Raw genomic sequence first — 18,895 nt, forward strand, 5'->3', positions numbered from 1 at the left:
GGTGCCTGTACCCACGTGGGAGACCAGGAGGAAGCACCTGGCTCCTGGCTTCATATCGGCTTAGTCCAGGCTGTAGCGGCCATTTGAGGGGGTGAACCAACAGAAGGAAGACTTTTCTCTCTGTCTCTCTCCTTCAGTGTCTAAGGCTGTCAAAAAAAATATTTTTTAACAATCTGACTCTTATTCGATCAGAAATTTAGAGATCTGTACTGTTACTCCAGGATGCATTGCCTTCTTTCATAGTGTCTTGAACTGTATGCTCAGGAGTATGGGCCAATGACTTTAGACCATATTATATGTTTTATAAGCATGTTATATATTTTTATGTTAGATAATCTCATAAATATAAGTTTTTAAGAGTTTTTTTCTAGTAGAAAAAATATACTTTGCATACTTGTATATGGTGAGGACTGATATAAAATGATAGTTTTTGAAGCATTGACAATTGAATTTAAGCTATGTAACTGATGTACATATATTGAAATATCTAATACTGCATCTCTTAAATTGTTCCTGACTTAGAAAGCTGAAAACTGGATCTTCAAAAATGCTAGGTCTACAATGAGAAAAACTATAATTCAATGTTTATTATGTGGATTCTTGACACTTGGGATAGTGGAAGCTCTGTTATTCAGATATTTCCACCACAATGTGAAAAACGAAGAGAAGACAATTCGGGAATCAGCATCAATTTGGTCTCTTGAAAAAGATGTGCCTCAGCAAATTACCCATGGCTCAGAGCAAAATATCGATGATGACCCTGAATTTGAACATCTGAAGTCATATTCTAAGCCAAGTAAGTATTTTCATTTTCTCTGTTCGCCATTTCAAGGGAAGAATACAGTACAAATTTGGTCGTTGGACGTGTAAGAAAATGTCCTTTTTAGAGCAATTTTTAAATTATGAAAGGGTTCATTTATATGTGTATATTTATACACAGAAAATAGTATAACAGGCATGTGTGTATTTACCACTTAAACATTATTTATATAACCTAGATCTGCTTTAGATAACTTTCTTTTTTTCAAAAAAATAAATTAAGAGTTCCCCCATGCACACATTCTCCTTTCCTTCTTTCCAAGCGTGGAGGTAGCTGCCAATCCACTTGGGGGGGCATCTTTCTCATCTCTGCCTTTTCCATTCCCTTATTATTCCTAAGCAAAATCTGGCAGCATATGGCTTTAATATACTCTGCTGTACATATCCTTTTGGAACTTGCTTTCTCCACACATCATTGTTTGTAAGATATTTTCCCCTGGGGCCAGCATTGTGGCATAGCAGGTAAAGCCACCAGCTGCGACACCGGCATCCCATATGGGTGCCAGTTTGTGTCCTGGCTGCTCCACTTCCCACCCAGCTCCCTGCTAATGGCCTAGGAAAAGCAAGGGAAGATGGCCCAAGTAGTTGGGCTCCTATCACCCATGTGGGAGACCCAGAAGAAGCTCCTGGCTCCTGGCTCCTGACTCCTGGTTCCTGGCTACTGGCTTTGGCCTGGCCCAGCACTGGTCTTTACGGCCATCTGGGGAGTGAACCAGCAGATGAAAGATCTCTCCATCTCTGTCTCTCCCTCTCTCTCTGTAACTCTGACTTTAAATTAATTAATTAATTAATTTTTTAAAAAAGGTAGTTTCCTCCAATGTTTACTCCTGCGAAGACCTAACTTAACAAACTAAACCTAGAGAGACAGGAAAAGAATAAGAACAAGGAGAAATGAAAGCCATGAGCAGGCCTCTGTGCTGTGGATCTCAGATCAGCTTGGCCCTACTCTGCATGGCAGGTGCTGGCTGACATCCAACAGCCCGGTTCCCTTGGGCCACACCCTGGTGTTTGATCTTAGTCTCACTGCTCGCGTGGTGACAGCACAAGAGGAAGCGATCAGGGGTGAGGACCCAGGAGAACAGTGCTCTCTGAGTGGAGGGTGTGCTCTTGCTCGGGGTGAAACAGCTGGTTCGTGTCTTTTATGTTTTATCCAAGAAACCTTTGCCTGTCCCAAGTATACAAAGATTATAGTCGATGAGCATGTTTCCTTTTAGAAATGTTCAAGTTTGGAGTTTTACCTAAGGGCCAGGATCCATGGTGAGTTACCGTGTGTGAGGCTGTGAGGTAAGGGCTCATGGCCGTGTTTGCCCAGGGGACATCAGGTGACACAGCACCAGTTGTGGGAACTTTGCCTTTTCCCATCTCAGCACCTTTGTCAAAACCAATTGACCATTCACGCGTGGCTCCAGTTCTGGACTCTATTTGGCTCTTTTAAGAAATCATGTTGGTTGTTCCAGATCTTTTGCTTACCCATAAAACCTTCAAAAACACTTATTCATTTCTAACCCCCCCCCCAAAAAAAAAAAAACCCTACAGGAATTTTGAATGGAATGGCATTGAATCTATAGGTTAATTTGGGGACTGGCATCTTCTTCTATTGCTTTAACTGCATCCCACATAACTCTCTATATATTTCAGTTAAATCCTGTTCATAGCTCACCCTGTATCCTTGCTGATTTGGGGACCAATAGTCCTGTCAGTCACTAACAGCGGGTTTCGGAAAGCCTCAACTATAATTCTGAAGTTCACTTTGTGCCCTTGCAACTCTACCAGTTTTTTGTTTCATGTTTTATTTTATTTTATTCTTTTAGGTTCCGTGTTTGGCATATTTATTTTCAGCATCATTATGTCTCTCTGGTAGCTTGATCCTTTGTCATTATGTAATTTCTCCCTCAGATTCTGGCGATTTTCTTGGCTCTGAAGCATTTTTTCTCTGCTATAAACACAGCCACTCCTGCTTTTCTGATGAGTAGTTGCACGGCCTATCTTTCCTGAACCTTTTGTTTTCAATCTACCTGTATCATGTTGAAGGAGTTTCTCAGAGACAACATAAAGTTGGATCATTTTTAATCCAACTTGCCAGTCTGTGATTCAGTTGGCAACTTCTGTCATCTGCATTTAATAAAAGTGTTGATATATTAGGGCTTAGGTCACCATTTTGTTATTTTTCTATGTGTGTATGTTTCTTCTGCTTCTCGGTGCTCTGCATCTTAACTTCCTGGCGGTTACTTCAACAATTTTCACAATTCCATGTTGATTTGCTTATAGTATGTGTTAAAAGATTTATAAAGACTTATTTATTTTAAAGGCAGAGGGACAGAGACAGACACACAGAGAGAGACAGAGACAGAGATCTTTCATCTACTGGTTCTACTCTCCAATGCCCATAATGGCCAGGTCTGTGCCATGCCAAAGCCAGGACAGGCAGGAGCCTGGAATTTCACCCAGGTATCCCAAGTGGGTGGCAGGGATCCAGGTACAACAGCCATTACCCACCACCTTCCTAGGTGTATTAGCAGGAAGCTGGATCAGAAGCAGAGTAGGCAACTGGCACTTCAACAGTTAAAGGCATGCGGGTGATCTAAGCTGTGGCTTAGCCCACTGGGCCACAACTCCTGCCCCCTACAGTATTTTTTAACACACTGCTTTGTATAGTTTCCTTAGTGATTGCTTTAGATATTATGCTATATACATATATATACATATAAATATATATAATTTATATATATAAATTATATATAAATATATATATAATTTATCACAGTCTCCTTGCACCACTGTTTTGCCACTTCAAGTGTAAGAAATGAAGTTCTTAACCTCTCCAATTTTAAAATTCAGTTATCCTTAATATTTCTTGTATGTACACAGATAACCACATCAGAGAATGTGTTGTAAAAGGAGAGTGATAGACAATTATATTACTCCTGTTTTTGCCCATTTTGGTGTTGTTTTCTGAAGTTCCAAGCCTTCTTTTATCATTCTAAGCATTTTCTTCTGTTCTTTAAGGGTTGGTTTTCTAGTAACAAACCCTTTTTTCTTAATCTTTATTTTCCCATGATTCCTGAAGGATATTTTCGGTTCACTGTTCATAGTTCTTTCCTTTCCACACTTGAACGTGTTTTGCCACTTCTTCTAACCCTCCAAGGTTTCAGAGGAGACATCCACAGTGTTCAACTGGGTGTCCCTTTATAAATATGCGATCTTCACTCTGGCTGCTTTCAAGGATTTTTCTTTGGCTTCAGTTTTCAGAAGCTTAATTATGCTGTTTCTTGACATGGATGGCTTTGGTTTATCCTGTGTGAAGCTGTATCCAGCCTCTTGAAGCTTTGACCAAATTTGGGAACTTTTCAGGTTTTATTTCTCTTTAGATTTTTATTTTATTTGAGAGACAGAGAAGGAGAGGGGGAGAAGGGGAGAGGAGGAGAGGGAGAGAGAGAGAGAAACCTCCCATCTGTCGTCTGCTCCCCAAATGCCCGCAACAGCTGAAGCTGGGAGCCAGGAAATCACTCTAGATCTCCCACAGGAGTAGCAGGAACCCAACTACTTGAGCTTCCCAGGGTCTGCATAGTCTGGAAGCTGGTATCCGGAGCTGAGCGAGGTATCAGATCCAGGTACTCAATAAGGGACAACTGTGGCTTAACCATGAGGCTAAATGCCTGCCCCAGACATTATTAGATAGATTTTCTTCTCTTTTCTTTTTGTTAAAGACTTATTTATTTATTTGAAAGGCAGAGTTACACAGAGAGGCAAAAGCAGAGAGAGAGAAAGAAGTCTTCCATCCGATAGTTCACTCCCCAGATGGCCACAACGGCCGGAGCTGTGCCGATCCAAAGCCAGGAGCCAGGAGCTTCTTCCAGGACTCCCATGCAGGTGCAGGGGCCCAAGGACTTGGGCCATCTTCCAGTGCTATTCCTAGGCCATAGCAGAGAGCTGGATGGGAAGTGGAGCATCCAGGATTCGAACCGGCACCCATATGGGATGCTGGCACTACAGACGGCATCTTTACCTGCTATGCCATAGCACCGGCCTCTAGATAGGTTTTCAATCCTACTTGTTCCCTCTCCTTCTATAATTCTTATACAAATTTACCTTACTAACCCACAGAGCCATGAGATTCTCTTCACTTTTGTCTCAGCCTATTTTCTCTCTGTTGTTCCGATTGGTTACATTCTACTGTCGGGTCCTTCCTACATCATCACCACACGACCACCTGGCCCACTCAGCAAGTTTATTAAGCTTACTGTGTGTTTTAGTCCTGTCATTTCCACTTGGTTATTGTTCTACAGCTTCTGTCTCTTGTGCTGGGATTTCCCCTTTTCCATGTGTTTCCGGCATTGCTGTGTCGGCTGCTTTAACATCCCAGTCAGAGTTCAGCCGCTGATGCATTTGGGGGTTGGCATCTTAGCTCTCTTTTTCATTCAACCTGAGATCTTCCTGGTTCTTGGTATGACACGGCATTTTCCATTGTGTCCTGAACATCTTGGGTGCTGGGAGACTGGATCCTCTGGGACCTTCTGTTTTGCAGTGGGCAGACCCCCTGTTGAGATGTAGCACCAGGACCGGAAGAACGTGTATATCCAGCTTCTGGTGGGCCCACAGACAGCACCCAGGAGTGCCCCTGGCCCCACAGCAGGTGAAAGCAGCGGAAGTGCGGCTCTTCCTGGTGGAATGAGACACTGGCTTATATGAACCTCGTTCTGCATGTCGCTCCCTCCTGACACCAGGGAGGAGACTCGGGGCAGGAGTGGTGGAGGAGGCGAACTGCCAACTAGCCGTGCCTCTCAGCCCTCATTCTGCTGAATTCACTAACACCAGACAGGAGAGGCTCAGCTCCCCAGGAGGCCTCGCTGGCACAAGGGCAGGAGCAACGAGGAGGGTCAACCACCCTGACCAGTGTCTCTCTTGTTGCTGCCCAGGGAGAGTGAAGATTCTGTTCACCACAGGGCCCCCCAGCAACAGCAAAGGCCAGAGGGGCCGAAGCAGGGGACCTGCTGTGTGAGGCCTGCTGATAAGCCCCACCTCACTTCATTAATTCTTGTTGCTGCCAGGTGGAGCTGCAGGTTCAACATGCCACCAAGAGTAGTGGAGTGTCACCCGCTCTCCACTCTTATTTTATTTTATTTTTTTGACAGACAGAGTGGACAGTGGAGAGAGACAGAGAGAATGGTCTTCCTTTGCCATTGGTTCACCCTCCAATGGCCGCCGCGGTTGGCACGCTGCGGCCGGCGTACCGCGCTGATCCGATGGCAGGAGCCAGGTGCTTCTCCTGGTCTCCCATGGGGTGCAGGGCCCAAACACTTGGACCATCCTCCACTGCACTCCGTGGCCACAGCAGAGAGCTGGACTGGAAGAGGGGCGACCGGGACAGAATCCGGTGCCCCAACCGGGACTAGAACCCGGTGTGCCGGTGCCGCAAGGCGGAGGATTAGCCTAGTGAGCCGCGGCACCAGCCACTCTCCACTCTTGATCTCAGCCAAAAGGCCGAGAAACGATACACCTGCTCCCACCAGGTTACGGCTGTGGAAGACCAACCCTCCACCTCCACCCCCCAGCAGCCAACACCACCCAGAAGGATATCCAGGCTCTGCCTGCATCTGCCCAGTGGAGGTTTAGGTTTTGCTTAGCTTATTCCTTCCGACTGTTTCCTCCCATTCAAAGTTGTACTTCAAATATTCCATTGTTGGAATAGTTTAAGCATAGTGGGTTAAGCCGCTACATGCAATGCCAGCATCCTATACGGGCACTGGTTAGAATCCTGGCTGCTCTACTTTTAACCCAGCTCCTTGCTAGTGCACCTGGGAAAGCAGCAGAAGATGGCCCAAGTGCTTGGGCCCCTACACTCACATAAGGGACCTGGAAGAAGCTTCTGGCTCCTGGCATTGGCCTGGCCCAGCCCCAGCTGTTGTAGCCATTTGAGGAGTAAACCAGCAGATGGAATACCTCTCTCTTTCCCTCTCTCTCTGTAACTCTTTCAAATAAATAAATCTTTTTTTCTAATTCTATGGCTATTTCTTCCTGGCAGTACATGTTAGTATTTCACACCATGTTTCTGCGGGGTTTGGTTGTGTCATTGTCTGGTGTTATTAAACACTCCTACAAGCACACTGCTGTGAACTCTCTCTGTGACGTAACTCTTAGTATAAAATGGCTCTGCGTGCTTCCGCCAGGGAAATTGTACACCTTTTTGTGAGGGTATTTGCCTCTTGGATTCTTTGACCGTTCTTTCACTGTGAAGCATTTTACTTAATTTTATCTTTTATGACTATGTTTTGGTTTCTACTTCCACTTAAGAGTTTTTGTCTTTGAGGCTGGTGCCACAGCTTACTAGGCTAATCCTCTGCCTGCAGCGCCAGCACTCCAGGTTCTAGTCCCGGTCGGGGCACCGTTTCTGTCCTGTTTGTTCCTCTTCCAGTTCAGCTCTCTGCTGTGGCCCGGGAAGGCAGTGGAAGATGGCCCAAGTGCTTGGGTCCTGCACCTGCATGGGAGACCTGGGTTGGAGGGGAGGCACCTGGCTCCTGGCTTCAGATGCTCTTGCCGCAGCGGACATTTGGGGGGTGAACCAATGGAGGGAAGACCTTTCTCTCTGTCTCTCTCTCTCTTTGTCTAACTCTGCCTGTCAAAAATTTTTTTTTAAAAAAGAGTTTTTACCTTTGAATAGGGAATTGCCCCCAGCTTCACTTACTATTGTGACTGATTTATCTGGGCTGCCCTCTGATTATCTCACCTGTTCTCTGGATATGGAACTTTGGAGAGGGATTTCCACGCTCATCCCTCTGCCGCCGTAAGTCCTTTTGTCACTATCATGTCACACCACAGTCGAGATTCACCAGTGCACCAGGTATCCTCAGGATTCCTTCACTGGAAGACCCAATGCTGACTACACTTTGTGAGAGAATCTGCTTTGACTTGTGCCAATGCTCTGTGCTCCCATCTTTAACCTTGTCAATGGTGGGCTCTTTAGAGTCCAAGAAAATGATTGTGTCTCATTGTAAAAGAAGTGAGGCCAGCACAGTGTTGTCCCTGTTGCCCTGCTCCATGTGTTCTGATAAGTCTTCTTTACTTATGTGACTCTAATTATGTTTTATTGCAGTTGGCAATTTTAACCATTCCGATCCAGAATTTTATAGTGGATTTTTCAAATATGGATTAAACATCGTTATGAGTAGAAGTGTGGGCGTCAGGAGAGATGTGCCAGATACCAGGGATAAAATGTATGTTTCTTCTATTTTTTTAAAGTTACTAACTAGATTTTAATTTCACCGTATTAGAAGTCTTATAATACAGATCACTATTTTCCAGACTTGAAGTCGGATCCTGTCCAGATCTGATTTCAAGATTCCAAAGCTTATAGCACAGAGAATACCTTCCCCACCGGCACAGAGTGTGTTCTAGGGGTCTCCACGGACTGAACTACCCACGGATGTTTTTATTAAATTACAATTTTTGCGGAGGTGGGGATCCATTCCTAGTGGAAAATGCTTCTACCAGCTATGTATTTTTTCTCCAAAGTCTCCTTTATTTTCACACTTCCTTCAGTCATTTGTGTTAAGGCCTCTTTAAAAAAAAGTTATAAAATACACCTGACATAAAATTGACAACTTTGTTTTAAAATGTCCACTTCGGTGGCATTAAGGACATTCACCTTATTGTACAGTGTCAGTACCATCCACTGCCAGACTTCCTCATCTTTCCAAACTGCACCTCTGTCCGCTCTAAGCAGCTCTCCCTGCCCCCTCCCCCACACTCCTGGCAACCAGCACCCTCTGTCTGTCTCTGACCTTGACTCCTGCAGGAGCCTCTGAGACGTGGACTCACACGGCATTCCACCTTCTGTGGCTGGCTCATTTCACTTAGCATAACGTCCTCACGTCCATCCATACTGTAGCATAGATGTCCATGCTTTTAAATCTCATTTAGGTGCTGATGGTGCCCAGACAGAGGGCTGGTCCTCTCCTTAAACTCCATGAAATGTCCTTAAGGAAAGAAATATAGGCCGGCGCCGTGGCTTAACAGGCTAATCCTCCGCCTTGCGGCGCCGGCACACCGGGTTCTAGTCCCGGTTGGGGCGCCGGATTCTATCCCGGTTGCCCCTCTTCCAGGCCAGCTCTCTGCTATGGCCCGGGAAGGCAGTGGAGGACGGCCCAAGTGCTTGGGCACTGCACCCGCATGGGAGACCAGGAGAAGCACCTGGCTCCTGGCTTCAGATCAGCGCGCTGAGATGGCCGCAGCGGCCATTGGAGGGTGAACCAACGGCAAAAAGGAAGACCTTTCTCTCTGTCTCTCTCTCTCACTGTCCATGCTGCCTGTCAAAAAAAAAAAAAAAAAGAAGAAGAAAAGAAATACAGACATAATACAGAGATAATGACCAAGTCCCTGGGAATGGGACAAAGTGGGGTCACTTGGCCTTGTTGCACATTGTGTGTAACAGACATTTGAAGCCACCAGCACCGTTTATGACATGGAACATGCAGGATATAGAGTGTTTGTGCACACACTGACACAGTCTATTTGGGTTATAACTAAAGAAAGACAATTTAAATTTACGGAGACCATAGATCGTGATATGAATTTCACTTAGATTTGTTTTCCTCTCTATTTAACTTTCACAAAAGCCAGTGTTTTGGAATTCCGATAAGTAATGAATTTCTCTGCATCCCATCTTTTCTTTCTTCCAAAATAGTGTGACTGCCTTTTCTTCCCTTCCTCCATCAAGTGATTATTTGTAAGGAAAACAGGAAGTTTAGAGAGATCTGCATATTATTAAAATATTAACTTATGGAAATTCTATTCCGTAAAAAGAATTTTATTCCATAAAAAAGAATTCCATAGAAAAATAAATGCTACCTGCTAGGAGTAGCTATCATTATCTGGAGTCCAAACAGGTTCTCAGTCATTACTGTAGTATCCTTTTCAGCTTTGCCCGACTTTATTTTTCTTTGACCTTGAATTTGTAAATGAAAAGAAGTGTGTACAGAATACATAACACTTCTCATGCACACATGGAAAATCTCCCAAGACAGATTATATGTTAGGCCACACAACAAGTCTGTGTTAAAAATTAGAAACACCGTTATTTTTTGACAGGCAGAGTTAGACACAGAGAGAGAGAAAGGTCTTCCTTCCGTTGGTTCACCCCCCAAATGGCCACTATGGCTGGCGCTGCACCTATCCGAAGCCAGGAGCCAGGCGCTTCCTCCCGGTCTCCCATGCCGGTGCAGGGCCCAAGCACTTGGGCCATCCTCCACTGCCTTCCCGGGCCATAGCAGAGAGCTGGACTGGAAGAGGGGCAACCAGGACAGAATCCAGCACCCCAACCAGGACTAGAACCCGGTGTGCCGGCGCCACAGGCGGAAGATTAGCCAAGTGAGCAGCAGCGCTGGCAAGAAACCATTTTTTAAAAATTATTTATTAACTGATTTATTTATTTGAAAGGCAGAGTGAAAGAGAGAGACAGAGAGAAAGAGATATTTTTCTATCTGCTGGTTCAATCCCACAAATGGCCACAATGGTCAGAGCCGAGCCATGCAGAACCCAGGAGCCGGGAACTCCATCCTGTCTCCCACATGGGTGGCAGGAACCCAAGTACATGGGCCATCATTCGCCACCTCCCAGGTACATTCAGAAGTTGGGTGGGAAACACAGAATAACTGACAGTCAAACCAGGCCTTCCAATATGGAAAGTGGGCATCCTTAGCAACAGCTTAATACACTGCACCATACTGCTGCCCCATGCAACAAATCTGAACAAATTGATGGAAATTGAATTCAAATACCTTTTCTGACCAAATAGTATGAAACTAGAAGTCAATATTAAAAACAATGTCCAGCCGGCGCCGCGGCTCACTAGGCTAATCCTCTGCCTTGCGGCGCCGGCACACCGGGTTCTAGTCCCAGTCGGGGCACCGGATTCTGTCCCAGTTGCCCCTCTTCCAGGCCAGCTCTCTGCTGTGGCCAGGGAGTGCAGTGGAGGATGGCCCAAGTCCTTGGGCCCTGCACCCCATGGGAGACCAGGATAAGCACCTGGCTCCTGCCATCGGATAAGCGCGGTGCACCGGCCGCAGCGTGCCTACCGCGGCGGCCATTGGAGGGTGAACCAATGGCAAAAGGAAGGCCTTTCTCTCTGTCTCTCTCTCACTGTCCACTCTGCCTGTCAAAAAAAAAAAAAAAAAAAGAAACAATGTCCAAATCCTCACAGATCTGTGGAAATTAAACATGTTATTATACACCCAAGGGTCAACAAAGGAATTAAAATTGAAACTAAAAATATCTTGATAAAATTGAAAATGGAAACTCAACATACTGAGCTTATGGGATATAGCAGAAACAGTTTGAAAAGGGAAGTTCATGGGACAAAACACATACATCAAAAAAGATCCCAAATAAACAACCTAATGTTACAGCTTAGAAAACTAGAAAAAGAACAAATTAAACCAAAGATGACAAAAGGAAGGAAAAAATTAAGATCAGAACTAAATAGGGAACTGGTGCTATGGCACAGTGGGTTAAAGCCCTGGCCTGAAGTGCCAGCATTCCATATGGGAGCTGGTTCTAGTCTCGGATGCCCCTCTTCCAATCCAGCTCTCTGCTATGGCCTGGGAAAACAGTGGAAGATGGCCCAAGTGCTTGGGTCCCTGCCACCCACAAGGGAGATCCAGATGGAGTTCCAGGTTCCTGGCTTCAGCCTGGCCCAGACTTGGCTGTTGTAGGCATTTGAGGAGTGAACCAGCGAGTCGAAAGTTTCTCTCTCTCTCTCTCTCCCCCCCCCCCTTTCAACTAAATTAATTAATTAAACTTTAAAACAGATCAGGGCAAAGTAAATGAAAAATAGAAACTGGGAAACAGAAAACAATAGAGAACAAGAAGTAAGAGTTGACTTTAAAAAGATAAGCAAATTTGGGAAATTTTAAGTAGATTAAGAAAAAAAGACTGAAAACACAAATGAAGTCAGAAATGAAGGACTGAAAGTTGGTACCACAGACGTACAAGGATCCTACGAGACTACTAGGAACAGTTGTATGCCAGCAAATGGGACGGCCGAGAAGAAAACCACCATACATGGAAAAAGTGATGGCTCCATCTCACCTTCTCCTTGGCAGTGGGATTCCCGGCTCCTCCACGTCTTTGCCAACCAGTGGCTGATGGCGTGGCCATCTTTTTATGTATCTATTTTCCACCTGCATGTCTTCTTTGTTGAGTTCATTTTGCCCATTTTTTTCAGTTAGACTGCGTTCTTGTTACTGGGTTTTGAGAATTCTTCATGTAGCCAGAAAAAGACCCAGATATGTGATTGGAAATAGCCTCTCCGAGTCTGTGGCTGCTTTTTTACATGTTATAAACAGTGGCTTTTGAAAAGCAGAAGTTTTGAATTTTGATGACATCCAGCATATTAATTTGATTATTTATAATTTTATTTGAATTTAATTAGAATTATTTGTAGTTTTAATTTTACTTTTGCCTGATCCAAAATCACAAATACTTCTCATATATTTCCTTGTAGAAGTACTGTGGTTTCCATCTTTCCTTTAGGTTTATCGTCTATTTTGAGTTAATTATTGTATATAATGTGAATTAAGGGTCAAAATTAATCTTTTGAAATGATTTATATTTGAGAGGCAGAGAAAGACAAATAGAAAGCACTTCCATTTCCTGGTTTTCTCCCCTGTGCCTCCCACAATGGCCAGGACTGGGCTGGGCCAATGAGTTAGAACTCAGTCAGGTCTCCCTTGGGGGTTGCAGGAGCCCAGTTTCTTGAGCCATCCCTGCTGCCCCCCCCCCCCCAGGGTCTGCATCAGCAAGAAGCTGGAGTCAGGAGCCAGAGCCAGATGTTGAGCCAAGGCATTCTAGTGTGGGCATGGGCATCTTAACTGCCAGGTAAAACTCCTGTCCCAAGTGCATCGTGTGTGTGTGTGTTTTAAGATTTGTTTATTGGGCCGGCGCTGTGGCTCAACAGGCTAATCCTCCGCCTTGCGGCGCCGGCACACCGGGTTCTAGTCCCGGTCGGGGCACCGATCCTGTCCCGGTTGCCCCTCTTCCAGGCCAGCTCTCTGCTGTGGCCAGGGAGTGCAGTGGAGGATGGCCCAAGTGTTTGGGCTCTGCACCCCATGGGAGACCAGGAGAAGCACCTGGCTCCTGCCATCGGATCAGTGCGGTGCGGCGGCCATTGGAGGGTGAACCAACGGCAAAAGGAAGACCTTTCTCTCTGTCTCTCTCTCACTGTCCACTCTGCCTGTCAAAAATAATTAAAAAAAAAAAAAAAAGATTTGTTTATTGGGGCCGGTGCTGTGGCACAGCAGGTTAACGCCCTGGTCTGAAGCACCAGCATCCCATATGGGTGCTGGTTCAAGACCCAGCTGCTCCACTTCCAATCCCGCTCTCTGCTATGGCCTGGGAAAGCAGTAGAGGATGGCCCAAGTGCTTGGGCCCCTGCACCCACGTGGGAGACCTGGAAGAAGCTCCTGGCTCCTGGCTCCTGGCTTTGGATCGGCATAGCTCTGGCCTTTGTGGCCAATTGGGGAGTGAACCAGCAGATGAAAGACCTCTCTCTCTTCTCTCTCTCTCCGCCTCTCCTCTCTCTGTGTAACTCTGACTTTCAAATAAAATTAAGCTTTTTTTAAAAAAAAATCTGTTTATTTATTTGAAAGGCAGAGGCAGAGAGAGAGAGAGAGAGAGGTCTTCCATCCACTGGTTCATTCCCCAAATGGCCACAATGGCCAGAACTGGGCCGATCTGAAGCCAGGAGCCAGGAGCTTCTTCCTGGTCTCTTATGCAGGTGCAGGGGCCCAAGCACATGGGCCATCTTCTGCTTTCCCAGGCATTAGCAGAGAGCTGATCAGAAGTGGAGCAGCTAGAATTCAAACCCATGCTCACATGGCATGCTGGTGTCACAGACGGCTTAATCCACTGCACAACATTGCCAGCTCTATTCATTTATTCTGAGGCCAATGCCACACTATCTTGATTACTACAAATTTATAATAAGCCTAGAAATCATAAAATGTTTGTCTACACATTTTCAGTCAATATTAAGGTTCCATCCATTTCCATATAATTTGAGAATCATCTATCAGTTTTCACACACAAGCCTGCTGTAGGTTTCCATAGGGTTTATACTGAGCCCAATTTGAGAATTGACATATTAACAGTTTTGAGTCTTTTCACCCCTGAACAAGGTATCTTTCTTTTACATACGTCTCCTTAAATATCTCTCAAGGTTTTTTTTAATTTCATTGTACAAGTCTAAAATTTTGGGGGCCGGTGTTGTTGCTTAGTAGGTAAAAGCTGCCTCCTGCATTGCCAGCATCCCATGTGGGTGTCAGTTCGAGTTCCAGCTGATCCACTCCCAATCCAGCTTCCTGCAAATGTGCCTGGGAAAGCAGTAGAGGATGGTCCAAGTGCTTGGGCCCCTGCACTCAGGAAGAAGCTCCTGGCTCCTGGCTTCAGCCTGGCCCAGCACTGGCCATTGTGGCCACTTGTGGAGTGAACCAATGGATGGGAGATTCTCTCTCTCTCTCTCTCGCTTTCTCTCTCTCTCTTCGTCTCCCTCTCCTTCTCCCTGTTTGTAGCTCTTTCAAATAAACAACCAAATCTTTATTTTTAAAAAAAAGACCCTAAATGTCTTTTACCAGAGTTATCCTTAAGTATTTCACATTTTTGATGGCATTGTAAATAATGTTTTAAATTTTCACCCTCCAATCATTTGTTGCTGATATGTAGAAATATGATTGTTGTATATTGGTCTTACATCCTGTAACCTTGCAAAATTCCCTGATTAGTTTCAGTAGTTTGTGAGGTTTTTGTTTGTTTTAGATCCCATTGGATTGTGGGGATATCATATGTGGGCATATCATCCAAAAATAAAGATGCTTTTTCCTTCTTCTTTTCCAGTGTGGACGCTTTGTTTCTTGACTTCTTATGCCAATACAGTCTTGAATAGGAATAGTGACAGTAGGCGGCCTTCTTTTGTTCTTGACTTTTTGTTTGTTTATTTGTTTGACAGGCAGAGTGGACAGTAAGAGAGAAAGAGACAGAGAGAAAGATCTTCCTTTGCCATTGGTTCACCCTCCAACGGCCGCCGTGGCTGGTGCGCTGCGGCCAGCACACCACGCTGATCCGAAGCCAGAAGCCAGGTGCTTCTCCTGGTCTCCCATGGGGTGCAGGGCCCAAGCACTTGGGCCATCCTCCACTGCCTTCCCGGGCCATAGCAGAGAGCTGGCCTGGAAGAGGGGCAACCGGGACAGAATCCGGAGCCCCGACCGAGACTAGAACCGGTGTGCTGGCGCCACAGGCGGAGGATTAGCCTATTGAGCCACGGCGCCGGCCTGCTCTTGATCTTAACACTCAAGCTTTCCCCATTAAATGCAACATTGACAAGAGGTTTTTCAACCTGTCCTTTTTCAAGCTGAGGAAAATCTTTTTATTCCTTGTTTCCTGAGACTTTTTAAAAATAATTATTTGTTTGAAAGACAGAGTTACAGAGAGAAGTAGAGCTAGAGAGAAAGAGAGAGAGAGAGGTCTTTCATCTGCTGGTTCACTCCCCAAATGATTGCAATGACCAAAGCTGTGCTGATCCGAAGCCAGGAGCCAGGAGCTTCTTCCAGGTCTCCCACGCAGGTGCAAGTCCTTGGGCCATCTTCCACTGCTTTCCCAGGTGCATTAGCAGGGAGCTGGATCAGAAGTGGAACAGCCAAGACTCAAACCAGTGTCCATAGGGGATGCTGGCTCTGCAGGCAGAGGTTAAGCTACTACACCACAGCGCCAGCCCCTTTTTGTTTTTGTTGTTGTTGTTTAATCAAATGTTGACCTCATAGAATAAGTTGGAAATTATTCTTTTAGTATTTAACTTTCTAATGTTTGTGGTTGACTTCTGACAAACCGTGTTTAACCACATCAAGAACATTTTTCTCTTTCACTTAAAGCACCCCCATTTATTCTATTAATATTCATTTTCTTTTCCTTTCTTTAAATGCAATTCTTCTCATAGATACGACACAAAAATAGCAGGAGGTTTGAATTGCTGTGTTGGTAGCCAAGCCTACCTTTAGCGTGAACCTTGAACAGCCAAAACTGCATCATTTGAAAATCAGTTTTGGGATTTAATCAGAAATGATTGCTAAGTTTTAACGTGTGCTTGCTCAGGACTGAGTTGCCAGGATCATTTTGTTTTCCTGCATTAAATTATTTATACCTTGGGGCTGGCGCCGTGGCTCACTTGGCTAATCCTTCGCCTGCGGTGCCGACATCCCATATGGGTGCCGGGTTCCAGTCCCGGTTGGGGCACCAGATTCTGTCCCGGTTGCTCCTCTTCCAGTCCAGCTCTCTGCTGTGGCCCAGGAAGGCAGTGGAGGATGGCCCAGGTGCTTGGGCCCTGTACCCACATGGGAGAACAGGAATAGGCACCTGGCTCCTGGCTTCGGATTGGTGTAGCTCTGGCCATAACAGCCATTTGGGGAGTGAACCAAAGGAAGGAAGACCTTTCTCTCTGTCTCTCTCTCTCTCTCACTGTCTAACTCAATCTGTGAAATAAAAAAGAATTGTGAAAAAAAAAAAATATTTATACCTGGGGTGAGCGCTTAGCCTAGCGGTTAAGACACCCACATCCCATACCAGATACCAGCTCCTGACTACAGCTCCCTAATGCAGACCCTGGTGCTGGTGGCTCAAGTAATTGTATTCCTGCCACCACGTGGGAGACCTGGATGGAATTCCAGGCTCCCAGCTTCAGCCTCAGCCCAGCCCAGGCTGTAGCAGGCATCTGGGGGAGTGAGGCAGGGGATGGGAGAGCTCTCTCCCTCTCTGTCTCTGCCAGTCAAATAGACTAATTAATTAATTAATTAATTTTTAATTTTTTTAAAGGCCAAATGCTGTGTGGAGTTCTCTTTTTTTTAGATTTATTTATTTATTTGAAAGTCAGAGTTACACAGAGAGAGAAGGAGAGGCAGAGAGAGAGAGGTCTTCCATCCACTGGTTCACTCTCCAATTGGCCGCAACAGTAAAAGTGTGGTATGAGAACCCACCATATCGGCAGCCCTGGGAGACGGTTCACGCTGCAGAATCCCAAGCCAGAATGTGCATCTAGCAAGAACCCAGGGCGACATTTACACACATTCAGATAGCTGCCTGGTATTGGTCTCACAGGGCTGCTGTAAGAAAACACCATGAACTTGCTGTTTTCTCTCACAGTCTTGCAGGCTACAAGTCTGCTTTAATGTGTTGCCAGGGTTGGTTTCCTCTGAGGGCTGTGAGGGGAGGATCTGCACAGGCCTCTCTCTCCAACGTGTAGAAGGCTGTCTCTCCATGGGTCTCTTTACATCCTCTTCCCTCTATCCACATCTGTGTGCCTACTGTCCCCTCTGGTAAGGACACCAGGCACGCTGGATGAGAGCTTGCCCCTACACCTGCCACAACCCTATTTCTTTCTCTCTCTTTTGTTTTTTTTAAAGATTATTTATTTGAAAGGCAGAGTTACAGAGAGGCAGAAAGAGAGAGAGAAAGAGAGAGAGAGGTCTTCCATCCACTGGTTCACTCCCCAAATGGCCACAACGGCTGGAGCTGGGCCGATCCAAATCCAGGAGCCAGGAGCTTCTTCCAGGTCTCCCACATGGGTACAGGGGCCCAAGGACTTGGAGCATCTTCTACTGCTTTCCCAAGCCATAGCTGAGAGCTGGATGGGAAATGGAGCAGCCGGTGCCCATATGGAATGCAGGCACCGCAGGTGGTGGCTTTACCGGCTACACCACAGTGCCGGCCCCTACAACCCTGTTTCTGACTAGGTCATGTCCTGAGGCCCTGGAGATTAGGACTTCAACATTTGGATTTGGGGGACACAGTTGAATCCCTAGCAATCCTGCTTTACACCGCACTGTTGTTAGCATTGACCAGCTCACCGAGGAGGAACAAGCCCAGACCTTGCTCAAATTACTTTACCATTAAAAGCAGTTTGAGTCAGAAAAAGTTTTCTATCTACAAATATCACAGATATATTTATTGGTTAATTTTAGAGAATCCATCACTCACCAGGTTCTTTTGGGGTCTAAAGTGTCCCCATGTGACACAGTTTCTGGATCCTTTACCATCATCAAACTGAAGGGACTCAGTTTACCTATAGTGTTCTTAAAATGATACATGTCCAGGATGGAATACAGTATTAGAGGGGTGACTGAAGAAGCACAGTTTACCTTGGACTGCCATCTCTTTCATTCCTGGTATCACCCTGCCATCATCACGCCTTCTCCTCTCCCCTCTCCTCCTCTCCTCCCCTCTCCTCCTCTCCTCCCCTCTCCTCCTCTCTCCCCTCCCCCCACTCCTCTCTTCCTCCCCTTCCCCTCCACTCCCCTCCCCTCCCCTCTCCTCTTCCCTTCTCCCTCCCTCTCCTCTCCTCTACTTCCTTACTCAGGACTTAGGGATCCTACTGGAATTCAAGTCTTTCACTTTCCTCCTCTATATTTCTGCAAAACCTTATTTTCCCACGTAATGTTTCAGACTCAAGCACAGGGTGTTGCACTAAGCCACCATTCTCCTCCTGCCCAGGCCTTGTCTTGGTTCCCTGATCTCACACGTTCTCTGTTCCTCTGAGCATGAGGTCGGCCTCCACGCAGTGGTCACTCCTTCTAGATAGTCATCTAGTCTGGGACTCCAATCCCTGGGGACACCAAAAGTGCCCTGCTTGTCACCTGCAGGGCCGCCCGCCCAGGAAGCATCCCCTTCTCACAAGACTGCAGTGAGAAGAATGATGTGTGTGTTTTGGTCCCACTGTCTGGCCCCAGTTCACCACAGGGTGGGCCCCGAGCCAGGCTGGACTGATGAGTCTGTTCCTGTCAATTTTTGTTCCTGGGAAAGAGAAAGTCCAAACCTGCATGGGTGCTGGATTTTAAGATAGCCTGACGTCAGCAATATTTCCCACCTCATGGGAAAGAAGTGGAAACCAGCCAGGCTGCAGAGAGAGAGAGCAAGAGTCACCTAACGAGCCTTATATAGAATGCTACAACCAGGCGCTGTTCTGAGCGTTTTACGAACGTTCATCTGTTGAAGCCTCACCACCCTTCGAGGGGGGATGATGCCACCAACAGTCACCGTCACC

General features: G+C 46.0%; 1 protein-coding gene across 1 annotated transcript in view; it reads left to right on the forward strand.

The window, feature by feature from the left end:
* Nucleotides 1-561: 561 nt before the first annotated feature.
* The window catches only part of GALNTL5 (polypeptide N-acetylgalactosaminyltransferase like 5), a 40,362-nt gene continuing 22,028 nt past the window's right edge, over nucleotides 562-18,895 (forward strand). Inside the window, exons 1-2 of the mRNA XM_062190208.1 lie at nucleotides 562-796; nucleotides 7,910-8,030. Of these exons, the coding sequence (XP_062046192.1) occupies nucleotides 562-796; nucleotides 7,910-8,030 (356 nt within the window). The remainder of the gene's footprint in view (nucleotides 797-7,909; nucleotides 8,031-18,895) is intronic.

The sequence above is a fragment of the Lepus europaeus genome, chromosome 5, assembly GCF_033115175.1.
Source record: "Lepus europaeus isolate LE1 chromosome 5, mLepTim1.pri, whole genome shotgun sequence".
NCBI classification, from domain to species: Eukaryota; Metazoa; Chordata; class Mammalia; order Lagomorpha; family Leporidae; genus Lepus; species Lepus europaeus.